The sequence below is a fragment of the Anabrus simplex genome, chromosome 3 (genome assembly GCF_040414725.1).
Source record: "Anabrus simplex isolate iqAnaSimp1 chromosome 3, ASM4041472v1, whole genome shotgun sequence".
Taxonomy (NCBI): Eukaryota; Metazoa; Arthropoda; class Insecta; order Orthoptera; family Tettigoniidae; genus Anabrus; species Anabrus simplex.
The window spans coordinates 264,813,290-264,826,717 of NC_090267.1; the positions used below are offsets into that span (position 1 = coordinate 264,813,290).

The 13,428-nt window shown below is 37.7% G+C and overlaps 1 protein-coding gene across 1 annotated transcript in view; it reads right to left on the reverse strand.

Annotated features, from left to right (window-relative positions):
- The window catches only part of msl-3 (male-specific lethal 3), a 222,170-nt gene that overhangs the window by 6,886 nt on the left and 201,856 nt on the right, over window positions 1–13,428 (reverse strand). Inside the window, exon 11 of the mRNA XM_067143009.2 lies at window positions 12,151–12,235. Coding sequence (XP_066999110.2) covers window positions 12,151–12,235 — 85 coding nt within the window. The remainder of the gene's footprint in view (window positions 1–12,150; window positions 12,236–13,428) is intronic.

Here is a 13,428-nt window from a genome sequence, read left to right on the forward strand (position 1 = left end):
CTATCAGGATGTTTCAAGATGGGATACCTCCCTTCCTTGGCATGCCTTCGCTTTCAACTCGGCGGTTCATAAAGCTCACAAATTTTCTCCTGTTTCTATGATGATTTCCTTTGTCCCAAATTCTCCCATTTCTAACGTACGGAACATTATCAAGTTGCCTCCGAAGAAAATTGATCCTCCTAACATTTGGGAGATTTGGAACAAGGCCAAACATAACCTCAAGGTATCATATGAGCAGAAGCGGGTCAGGTATGATCAGGGCAGCCGATCCACCGTTTTGGTTGTTGGTGCTAAGGTATTTATTAAAATTTTTGTGGTAGACAACCGCTGACTGGCCATTTGCAGAAACAAGCCGATGAGACTCGACTCCAGGAGACTAGAATAGCCAAGAAACAGCTCCAGCGGGGGGGGGCTCCCACGAAGCTCAGGGTGGAGGCGGAAATCTTTCTGCTTTATTTTGCAGTTCCTGGAAGATTTCCGCCTCCACCCTGGGAAATTAACACTTCATTTCAGGGGCCCCTGTACTATCCTTGATTTCCTTATCCCTGTCACCCTGCTGGTCAGTGACCCGGACACCGAGAGTTTTGAGGGTCCACTTTTCCCAGGTTAAACCTGCTTAACTCTCTGCTTTCATGATTCCTTTCCTTTCACCTTTATTTCTATTCATTCTATCTTGTTTGGTTTTCTTTTTTTTTTCATGGGTAGTAGTATTACTGGTGTAAATTTTGGTTTCAAGCTTGTTTGGAGATTTTTGATTAGTGTTTTGTAAATCCTCCTGCAATCCCCCTTTACCCCTCCTCCCTTACCTCCATGGCATCTGTTCTACCCCTCTGGCCCCTCACTGATTGGTTGCTTCGTTATCATCTCCTTCCTGTCTACGTTTGGTTGGTCGACTTGGTGCTGGCTTTCTGCTTTATTTTGCAGTTCCTGGAAGATTTCCGCCTCCACCCTGAGCTTCGTGGGAGCCCCCCCCACTGGAGCTGTTTCTTGGCTATTCTAGTCTCCTGGAGTCGAGTCTCATCGGCTTGTTTCTGCAAATGGCCAGTCAGAGGTTGTCTACCACCTCTTTCGTCAGCTGGGAACTATGGTGCTTGGTGGGATTTCTTCCCACTCGCCAGCCAAGGCTTACCACCATGCTGATATGCCGGCTGTTGCTAACCAGACTTGGACCTCACCATTCATTGTTTCGCCTTGCATCGCGTCGTGCCAGGCGATGTCTTATCGTGCATTCACTCCTTATGCATTTCGATATTCTATCTACTTAACATTCTCTCAAGTGTATCAAGCTGTATTCATCTTGTGTATCTAGAATGATGTGTGGTGAACCAAAGAAGGAAAAAACAAAAACAAAAACAAAACAGAAATGCTCTTCCCTTCTCTCGGCACAGGACATGCTTATATTCCCCTTGGCAAGGGCTTTGCGGGGGGGAAGCGGAGGGAGAGATATCTGTGCCGTGTATTTACTTCTTCCCCTGATATCTCCCGCCTCATGCAGCGGTCTGCTGATATCCATATTTCGGTGCCATATACGGTATATTTAAGACATGTAATTTATATGTGTTTATTAATATATTGCTTGTTAATTATGCATGGAATAATCTCTCCCACATTCCCTATGAAAGCGATTTGAACGAGATAGTTGTTTAAATTGCGGTCTTCTGCTGTGGTTGTTTATTCTCTTTGCCTCCATGGTAACGTGCCACACCCCTTTTCTTGGCCTATTGTCGGCTATTTCACCCTCCCTTGACGGCCAGCTCTCCTTGCCTTGCGGAGTGCTGGTCATGAAGGGAGCTTTCACTTGGCTTGGGAACAGCGAGCTGGCTGGTTGCTGGCATTTTGTACGAGTGGGACGGACCTGCTCGGGTCTTGAACTTTCCGTACGCCCATGGAGGTAAGGTGTTCATAGGGATGGCTTTTCACTTAGCTAGGGAATGACGGGAGGATTTTAAATACTTCCTCAGATTAGTCGTTACCTTTGATAGGTAAACGGGAAAATGTAATCGTAATACGGCCCTCTTACTTCTGATCTGGCCTTTCGCCACGTGTGTCTCATGTACTCTGTAATCTTATATGGTCGCAGTTTCGCGACATCTGGGTGTTAAAATGGATTTGTATATAAAACTACTATCCTATTTATTGATTTAAATGTCGCTAGGAGTTGGGCCTGGCTTGCCCTAGCTCTCATATTGTTAAAACCCAGCATTATTCTGGGCTTATCTTGGTTGCAATTGAAATTTTGTATGGTTGGGGCCTTCTTGGGGCCAAGGTTATTGATCTCGCTAGTCATTACGGGATCATGCTTTGTGTTATGAATCATATGCAAGTAAGGATATCTTTATGAATTGAATTGTAACCTTGTCCAGAATCAACTGGTGGTGGATCATATTATTGAAATGTTAGAGGCATGTCTCATGAAATGCAAATTATTATTATTATTATTATTATTATTATTATTATTATTATTATCTTCAATATAAAGTTTTATGCTGGTTTCGTTTGGGCACAAGCCCTTGGTTTATGTAACCCTTTTCTTACTGCTGAAGGCTGTTGAAGGTTTTGTAGAACGTTCTCTTCACCAAAATTGTATATCCTATAAAGAGAAAGAAAACCCAAGAAGGGATTCAGAGTTTAAATAAATATGTTATATTTCTTTGAATATGTGCTCTCAATGACCAGGTCCAGGGCTGTACACTTTTCTTCCTCGTCCAGTTGGGTAGTGGGGCATAACTTGGTACCTAATGGAGCAGTGGTATTTCAGAGGATGGACTGAGGCATATACCCTGTTACAGATACGTGTGACGTGTTCATTCCAATTTAGGTTTTCATTTATAACAGATGGAGTGAGTGATGGGATGTCTAAAGACTTTGTCATGTTTATTAATTTCGACTGTAACTAAAATGGCTTTTGTCTTGGAGGGATTTATTAATGTAGAGTTTTCACAAGCATATGATGATATATTTTGTAAGTCAGCATTCATTCTATCAGTTGCTAGACGAATATCTCTCGAATTTGTGTGATAATATATTTGGAGTTCATCTGCATATATATGATAATTACAATATTTCAGTAGAGATGCCACGTCGTTTATGTATAAAATAAAAAGCAATGGTCCAAGTACAGAGCCTTGGGGTACTCCTGCATGTTTCATTGCCCACTGAGAATTCTTATTTATAACGACTCGTCTGAGGTTTGTGAGGTAAGAGCTAAAGAGTTTTAAAGCAGTCTGATTTAGATGAAGGAATTTTAATTTGGCCAGCAATATGTCTAAGTTAACAGTGTTGAATGCACTGCTAAAATCAAGAAAAGTAATGTGACCTTCTATTCACTCATTATGTATCTAATGTCATCTATCACCTTCAATAGAGCAGTGGTCGTGCTATGTCCCTTTTTAAAGCCTGACTGAAATGGGTCAAGCAAGGAATATTTGTTAAGATACTCGGTTAGTTAACGATGGATTATCTGTTCGAAGGATTTGGAGAGAGATGAAAGTATACACACAGGTCGATAGTCTGACAGGGAAAAAGCTGTAAGTAATTACTGGGCAAATAATATCTAGAACGCATTTAATGATGATGATGATGATGATGATGATGATGATGATGATGATGGGGAGATCAACTCCAGTGGCATTTGACTTGACTGAAAGCAGTTCACGCTTCACCTCAGTTTCATTAACAGTAAAGAATTTGCACATTGGTCTATTTGATGGCGGTTTAGTCAGTCATGTGTTAATTTAATGAGTTATAATTTGTGGTTGGTGCTTAATTTTAACACCAGCGAAGTGTTTATTTAAGTCGTCAAGTGATATATCTGGGTTACAATGGTTAGGTTCAAGTTTCCCTATTCGCATGCAGCGAAGTTCTCGCCACGTACTTCGTGAATTCCCATTATTATTGGCTAGCTGTTGGTAGTGAAAGAATTTATTATTTCAGATCAATACTTTAATTTTGTTGCGCAGAGACCGATACTGTTCAAGAACATCAGGAGAGCCGGTTTGTCTACATAGCCGATGAAATGAATCTCGATGGGACATCCTCAGTTAGCCAGAGTGAGGGAGGTCTAGATACTTTAACTCTACATTTCGGAGCATGCTTATTGAGGAGACCAAGTAAGAGGGAATTGAACTTTTGTAGTTTCATATTTCATCTATGTTAATTATGTCCTCCCAAGAAGAATTAGAAGTATCCAGTCTAAAATCATGCATATTTATATGTTTAATGTCCCTATAAGTGATATTTTTCATTTTATATTTTGGTACTTTAAAAGAATATTACAGGTATATCAAGTCATGCTTAAAAATGCATGGAACAGGAATCTGACCATGAAGCAAAATTTTATGAGGGTTATTCGTAACTATTAAATCAAGAAGGGTATGGGACGAGAAGGTGGTTTCGATAGTGTGCTTAGTTGGTTGTAGTGGTAATGCTGTCATGTTACACGACTGGAATATGTTTAGCAGTTGTTTCGTTTCACTTGTCTGTTGTAATGTGTCAGTATTAAAGTCTCCGAATATTAATACGCGTTCATAAGTTGGTAATAGTCGATGTAGAATGTCTTCAAAGTCAGTCATATGCCCTACTCTGGGGTGCCTGTAGACAACACCAATTAATATCTTTACTGGAGAAATAATTGCCTCCGGGAACATGAACTTAGGTCTCGGCTCAGCAGAGTGGCCAGATGTGTAAACTAATTTACAATGGATATTGTCTCTACAGCACAAAGCTACTCCTCCTCTCCTGTCATCTCTGTCATGCCTGTATAGACGATATCCGTTTAAATCTACCATGCTACTAGGAATGGATTTCCTGAACCACGTTTCACTCACTCCAGCAATATGCATGTTGCTGTCTTGAAGTAGAGCTCTAAGCTCGTCAATATGGGCTGGGACAGACTGTGAATTTGTATGAATGCACTTCAAAGAATGGGCTTTAGTCACAAATACTTTCTCTAGTGTGTTACAAAGCAATGGGAGGGAAGGGCGCAAGTGCTGGGAGAGTGGGGAAGGGGAAGGAGCAGGCCCGCTGTCTACCTGAAGGTCATTGCCACACTTAGGGGGAGGCATAATGGTACTCTTTAGTATCTAACAAGGGATGATCCAAAACTGGAACAGTGGGAGCGATTGGGTACAGGTAAATATGTGTATTATTTCCAACAGTATAAACAGTTGGTCATTTATAGGTTATCTACTGTTCCTTCAGATGCGATGAAGAGTATTAAAAGGCGTGAAAAAAGACGGAGAACAAGTATGAAAACTTCTTCCACTGTGGCTTATTAAACAAAAGCAGTACAGTATATTAAAAGGTGTGTATAATACTCAAAAACAAATATAAAAACATTTGCAGTGTGGCCGCGTAAAAGTATTATTGCATTATTGCAGTTAACACTCTTCGACCACGAATGATTTGTATGTTAAAACTGGGCCATGTTGAGAGAAATGACTTCGACCGGAATTTTCATTGTATCAACACTTCGATCAACTTGAGTCAAAACTCGACGATGCGAGTTTCAACATACGCTGCACAGTTGAAAGATGCCGACGCCTGTCCACTTCCTGGATTTGTCTTCATTAATATACGATTTCACGACCTTTTCAATATCTATAACAGGACAAACATGCACCAAGCTAGTCAACTTCACATGATTATGTTCGTAATCCTTACATAGTCTATCATGCGACAAATATTTGCTACCCTTTCTGCATCCCTTAACACAGAATACAGTTCTAACTCCTGAATGGAATGCAAAATACAAGGACAAAACAGGCTTACTGGGTTATTCAGTAATATTAATGAAAACTGGAGAGCAAAACTTTCTTGAGGCTAATGGCTGGCATCCCAACACTGTAACTTACTTTCTAAAGCTCCAGAAATCAAAGCCATATCCCTTTTTGCAAAACTTTCACCGACCTGCCTCCTGTGGCGAGGGCTCTAATCTGTGTTGGAAATCATGTTCCTTTCACAAGGAATAATAAAGAACAATTTCAGGGCTAGGAAAAATGTGATGGTACTGAACAGTAATAATGAAATTTTGTGATGCGATAAATGAGGTATTTTTAAATAGATTTAGTAAGACGTCAATCGTGAATTCAAATTTACGACATGCTAAGCGAGAAATTGTCTTAATGAGAAAGCGCACTATGAGGTTACAATGTATTTTCTCGCATCTGGTTAAATTTCAGAAAGGCTATTCCCGAGTAATTTATAACGAATACATTATCATTACTCTGCTGGTACTTGAAATATGTTCTCATAACACATATGAAGTTAAGTTGAATAAGAACACTGAAAATTTTGCCACGGAAGCCACTGCAATGATACTACTCCAATTCTCCAGAGTGAAATTGAACATCCACCTTAACGTTGTCTCGGAATTAGAAAAATAACTTACGAATAAGCCATACTATGGAAAATTGCAAAAAATGCAAGGTTTGAACAAACAGATTTGTGTTACATACCGATTGTAATGTGTGTGGGGTTTATCTCGACTTTAACAAAAAAACCCAGATGTAACGATAATCTGATATAGTGAGCAAGTTTTTTGCCATTATGAATTCTTGCTATAACGGACTTCTACTGCATTTGATTCTGCAAGTCTTGAAAATTGCTTGATTGAGGATTTAGCATTGATGGGACCGAAATTCCTGGAAGGTTTATGCAGGAATTTGAAAACATGATTCAATTAGGATGTTCGAGAGACCAAATAATTTGAGTGAATAATCCTGCAAAACATTGTTTTTGGGAGCGGATAATTGACGTTCCTCTGTATTCATTATAGACATTAAAAGAACTAACAAAATTAACATACTTTTTCATTGCAGAATATATATTTTTAATGATGATTTTTCAATAAGAAGCTCTATGAAAAGTAATTCTGTTATCAAAAAATATGTTTCCTCTCTTCATTCTTAAACAGACAGACAGGCAGACATGAGAGAAAATTAAAAAGTGCATTTCCTTGTTACCGTGGACATAACCGATACAGTTATACCATTCTTTCTAAACTCTGAGCAATGTACAGACAAAACTCTTACTATATATATATAAATAGGTCTATTATCTAAAGATACACTGAAACACAAAACATCTCCCTGTCTGTCAACTTCAGGCTCTGACCAAATTTTTACGAGGGCTATTTTGTTTTCAAGGTCCAATCAGTTGCAAAATGAAACTCTACAATCTAGGCTATAAATAATTTATTCACGCTGAGTAAAATGGTAGTTTTGGGGGTGCGCCTAAAATTTAATTCTCCAATATTATTTTATTACTGGCCCTATTGATAAATACTATATAACGGAAGTTATATTGAATTAAATTTCTGATCGTTTATGTCTGATACATTTTTGCCATACAAGCATTGCTTACAGGGAGACATTGTTCAATTGTGGTAACTGGTGATGGTTTTTGTCATGATCGTCTTAGGGTGTAAAACTGCATGGTCATCTGTCCATATAAACTGACCATTCTTGTGATGTGTTTTTTCTCTACTGCTGAGTGATGCTTAAAACAGCATGTCTGAATATTAGCAGAAAGTAGCTGGGGAGTTGGATAACTTTGTACAGTAGTCCCATCAACTATGGGTACTAAGCTAGCTACAACAAGGAAAATTGTACAGATGCCTAACAAAATGAGAGAAAGTCGTGAAGGAACGTAAGGAAGAAGAAGGACTTCCTTTATATTGGATGCCCTAACATCACGGTCAAAAGAAAACTAGATGTAAAGGCCTACAATATCAGAACCCGATACAGTAAAAACTCGTTAATTCGAAGTCGTTGGGATGCAAAAATCTGATTTTGAATTGACTGTCAACTCATAATTCAGAAATGTCAACCCTTGCTGAGTCACAAAATATTCTAAGACCTGTTACTGCATGCAATTAATCATGATTCACAGTTTAACCCTTTTGTACTCAGCCTATATGCGGGGGTTTGCTCGAAGACGCTCAAACTAATTTCTGTGTTTTTCCAAACCAAATTACAAAAAATCAACATGTAAACAGTTTAATACACATTAAAATAAAATAAATCACACTAATACAGGAAACTTTGAGCATTTCAGAAATCAATATACCTTCGACGTATTGTTATTGGTAAAGAAAAATAATTATTAAACTTTGAAAATAAATTTTAATTTTTTTTTGAATAATTTGATATCAATATGATGTCTATGCTGCAATTCACTCATGAAGAATGGCACAAAGTTATTCCCTGTACACATAGCTGTCATCGATGTCAGGTCCTTGCGGTCCGATGCACCGTGAGCAGCTGTGACTATGTCACTTCGCACATAACGGAAATCACTTTTGGCAAAAGGTCATTATTACTGTCTAAATCATCTGAAAATTCAAGGATATCGGCCTCATTCAGCCTTGAATATGGCCTAGCCATTACGATAAAAAGATGATGCAAGCACGTGCAACAACGGAGTAATGAGAAGGAGTAAAATTATGGTTTGCGAAGTACAGTGAATACACGATATGGCAAAGAGGCGAAATAAACTTTAAACCAAACTGTTAGCAAGATCAAATTGTTGTATTCACATAAGCTAACCAAAACAGATCCACACAATAACAACTTAGAAGAATAATCACAATATAAACATTCACAGTCAACAGATTTAATTTGTCAAAAAAAAAAAAAAAATTGTAGGGCTGGTGGATATATCTGTAGAGTAAAACGCAAATTCAATGCTTTAAGTTACTGTCACGATCAACTGTTACCATTTAACAGCCATGCAAATGTCCAAAATCCCTAAATAGTACAGAGCCGATATATGGGCGCTGTGAGCTTTCTCGCCATAAACTCGTGCATATAGGATGCTAAAGGGTTTATTGTGTCACCTATTCAATACAAATTTTTAAACACTTAGGAATTTATTATTATTTCCTATTGAGACATGTTTCACCATTCATTGAGGGCATCATCAGTCATAGTACCTCCTCAAGGCATAAATCAGGTACCTGATTGGTAATTAAATTGTAAACACTAAGATACAAACTTAACATGTTACAATGGGAAAGCCAAGAAAAAAGAAAAACATGTTCAGTGATGATACAGTTAAACGATATATGTTTATAGACACAGTAGTCGGCACCAATGCATAAAATCACAGGGTATTTAGCAGAGTCCAGCAGTGGTGGTCCGAAGAATAATTGACGCTACTCTATTAGGAAATCATAGGAAATTATAAAGTTTATATATATATATATATATATATATATATATATATATACATACATGGAAACAGATAGGGGAGAAAGGGTATAAAGTGCCTGGCGTCAATGTTCATACACATAAAGGTTATACATATATTTACATGGAAACTGTCAGGGGAAAAAGGGAATAAAGTGTCTGGCGTCAATGTTCATACACTAATTACTGCCGTTGGTTGAACAATTAGGGGTTGACAGGGTAACTATACAGTAATTTTACAATATTCAATTGAACAGTTGAGAAATTACAAGCTTATAAGACATATTTACAAGGAAGCAGCTTGGGGAGAAAGGATACAAAATGTCCGGTATCAAGTGCGTCCCGTTGTTTTAGCCGTTGGTTGACGATTGCAGCATTAACACTATCAGTAATATGCAGAGTCGTCCAACTTCAGTTCATAACCATAGGGGGCAGGGAAAAATATTCCACCATTTATTCAAGAATGTCAAATGAGGTTCTATAGGCGTAGTTATGCTGGAAGTTGTCTGGTTGAAGTCCTGGGTTCATGAATGTGGCTCAATAATTACGGTGAATTTGGTTGGCATGGACGGAGACTCATTGGGTGTCACTGAGTACACGGTGCATTATGAATGGAAACAATGACGGCAGTTATTTGTTGATAATTGTATTTACAGGGAATATGCAATGGGTTAGAATCTTTCACTTTTTAGTTCTGTTAATTTCACGTAGCTTTGAATACTATGTAAAAACTTCAGTGTGAGATGCTAGTGAGACTTTAAACTGATAATATTCCGTAAATGAAAACATAAAGGACTTCAGGACGAAGTTGTTGTTATGTGCTGCTGGCCTGGAGAAATAGAATGGAGCTGCTTATGGTATAATCCGCAGTGGAGGGATTAAATGAGAAAGTACATTAATACAGAGTCGGAGGGTCATAGCTGGGACAAGACATCTTCTTTTACTGTTTGTGAAGAGGAGCCGTAGTGGCACGCCATGTTCGTGCCGGTGCGCGCTGAATTCTAGCGGGTTGTTAAAAGTTGTGTTACATGGAGAGGAAGTTATCTGATGTGTCACTGAGAAGCTACTTTTTGGTGAAGGAGGCTCAGCCAGTATTACACACATACATTCAGTACGTTCAGTATCTTCAATGTGGATTAACAATGCATCGACAGATCAGCACACTGAGTGCGAAAAGAGTGACCTTTCAAATGTCATGGAAAAAACTATTTCCAAAATGTATCCAACAAGATGAATTTACATTATTCAAACAATGCACTTGGATAAATCACTGGCAAACATAACCACACGTAATGAATGACAAAAACGTTTCAAAGACAACGACAAATTATGCTGGCTCCCCTGTGCAAATGCTTTATTATTTGGATTACTGTACTGTACTGTACTGTACTGTACTGTAGATGCCTTGTACTTACAAGGAAAGTGCCCGACGCCCTTAAACCATCGTGGCTTATCGAACTTTCCTATGATGAGGGGAGCCTCTTGCTTCCGTGTGCATTGCAACAGAGTACAATGACCCCAACCCTTGTATGATTTCCCGGCTGGCATTTCTCACCTTTAATACTGTAAGTCCATTTGGGCTCGGCATTAAAAAAAAAAAAAAAAAGAGCACTTTTATTGGTATTGACAATATTACTTGGTGCGCACGAATTGATTATATAAGCCACGGTTTTTCACCAACTGTCGGCACTCTGGGCGAAACACTGGTAATATTTGACGATAGAGTTTCCTGAATTTTAATTTTAGCTATCTCAATCGGAAGCCATATTTTGGTGTCAGCCTCACCTGTGTTCACAAATTCTGCTTCTCCACACACTGCCTGCTACTTGATATTGTAGTGTTCCTTAAAACGCTGAATACAAAAGTACATTTTCACTTGACCCTAGCAAATATGAAGCACACTGTAGACACACCGAAGTGAAGGAAAGTGCAGAAAGCTACCCTGCACGTTTCAGAAGACTCGTTCTATCATGACGAGGATAAATTTTGAATTCAAGTTACTCTGTGAAATACTTTTTTTTTTTTTAACATGTAAAGGCAGTTTTGAATTAAAAGTCTGAATTTCGGTAATGGGACCGACATTGTTCTTCGAATGACAAATTATCCGTATTTCACATTAAACAAGTGAAATAACATGCAAAACCGTACCCCGTGTTTCCGGGAACAAGAGCTTCTTTGAATTAGGCAGGATTTTGAATTAACTGATTTCGAATTATCAAGATTCTACTGTACTTGGCTTTCTTTTATATCGGGAAAGAGATCAAATCAAGTTCAGCAATAATACAACATGAAATTGTACTGCAAAGGGCCACAGACAGCATGGAAGCAAGTACATCACGGTAAGCCGCTGACAGCGAGGGGCATGTCAATTTATGCATCTCAGAATCTAGGGAAAAACGTAAGCGCTGGACAATAATAGAATCATTCACATGCCAAGTAATTATCCTGTCAATGGCGGGCACTTCAGCTAGTTATAGTATTAAATGAGGTTCTTTTGTCAGTTCCTCATTTTAAGTAAATATAAGTTAGTAATTGTTAAGTTGTGAATTTAGAAAAAGGTGTACTACTACTACTACTACTACTACTACTACTACTACTACTACTACTACTACTACCTCCAAAAGGTTCATATTTGCTACACGAGGGGGAAAAAGAATTTAAAGTTCTTGGTGGTGTAAAAAGCGTGGTGTTTATCTTCATTTAGAAGGATGTTCCGTAGTCTACCACACCAAGCAACTGGGGTAACATAACTAGTGAATTCATGTTCTTTTGCTATTATGCATATGAAATTTCAGGGGGAGGGGGAGTCTTTATTGGTTATTTTATACGATTTCTTAATATCAACATGATTCCAAACTCTTTGTTAGCTCATGTACATATGATTTCTAAGTAGTTCACAATGTGTTTAAATCTGATGTCACTGGGTTAATAAAAGAAAGTTTCAGATATTACGCATACTTACTTTAAAAACAGGTCTAAATTTCTTAACAAGGCCTTCAATTTACGATCAGGCATGTTTGTAGCATATAGAAGATCAGGCAATTTCACTGCAAAGAAAAATAATAACATGCTTTACAAATTTAAAAGTCTAAAAGCCAACCTGTACATGTTAAATGTAACAAGTCAAACATTCACAAGCCAGTATAAAGAGGTGCTAAGGTAGGAAAAAAAACAACCCAACATATCTACCAAAATATTATATCTTGTGCACCGTACGGGGTACATTATTCGTATTGTGCCTTTTCCCTCACTGCCTCAAATACTCCGGCTAATACTCTAATATAAAATGTTGGATGGACAAATAAATATAATCATCTCCTAAAAATTAAGGACGACGCGCAGATAAGAATAAAATAATTACATCAGCTTAGGTCTGCGACCAAATCATATTACCATCATCTGTATCTGCAAAAAAAAATCATTTGTATCTTCCATCCCATCCAACATGTGCATTGATTTATCTACATCGATACTGGCTTATCTCGGTGAATAACACATGAGAACCATATTTTATCATCAAATCATATATTCGTTCGCTGCACAATACCTTTCAGGGATACTCATTTCAATTAACCTTTTTATATATCGTGGACTCAACTGAGTAATGCACAGCCTTTTCCCCAAATCCGTCCGCAAAATCAATTCCAATTAACTGTAGTCAACAATAAAATAGATCTTTGACTTTATCTATTGATTATTTATAATTACTCCATCTAATACCTCTTCCAATGATGAATTGAATAAATAACAAGAATTCCAGTTGAAATCCTTATCTCCTATTTTATTGAAAAAAATTCGTTGTACTTGGAGTGAAGTATAATTACAATTACATATTCTGTTACACTCTTAGGAATTCCAATTCCAAATTGAGATACAATTCAATAATTTTCTTATCATATATAAAAAAAAAATTGTTGACATTACATTACAATCTCGTTTCAATATTTTTGAAATACTAATAATTCATCGAAATGTTATTAAAACCTTGTAAAATATCCCCTAAATATTGTCGAGATGTCGTTGGAATGGTCGAAACACCTTGGAATATCGGTGAAAATCATGTTTCAATATTGCTTAATAATTATTGAAAGGTCACTGAAGTGACTGAAATTCCATGAAATATCGGCGGAATAATGTTTCAATATAGCTTAATAATTATTGAAAGGTCACTGAAGTGACTGAAATTCCAAGAAATATCGGCGGAATAATGTCTCAATATTGCTTAATAATTATTGAAAGG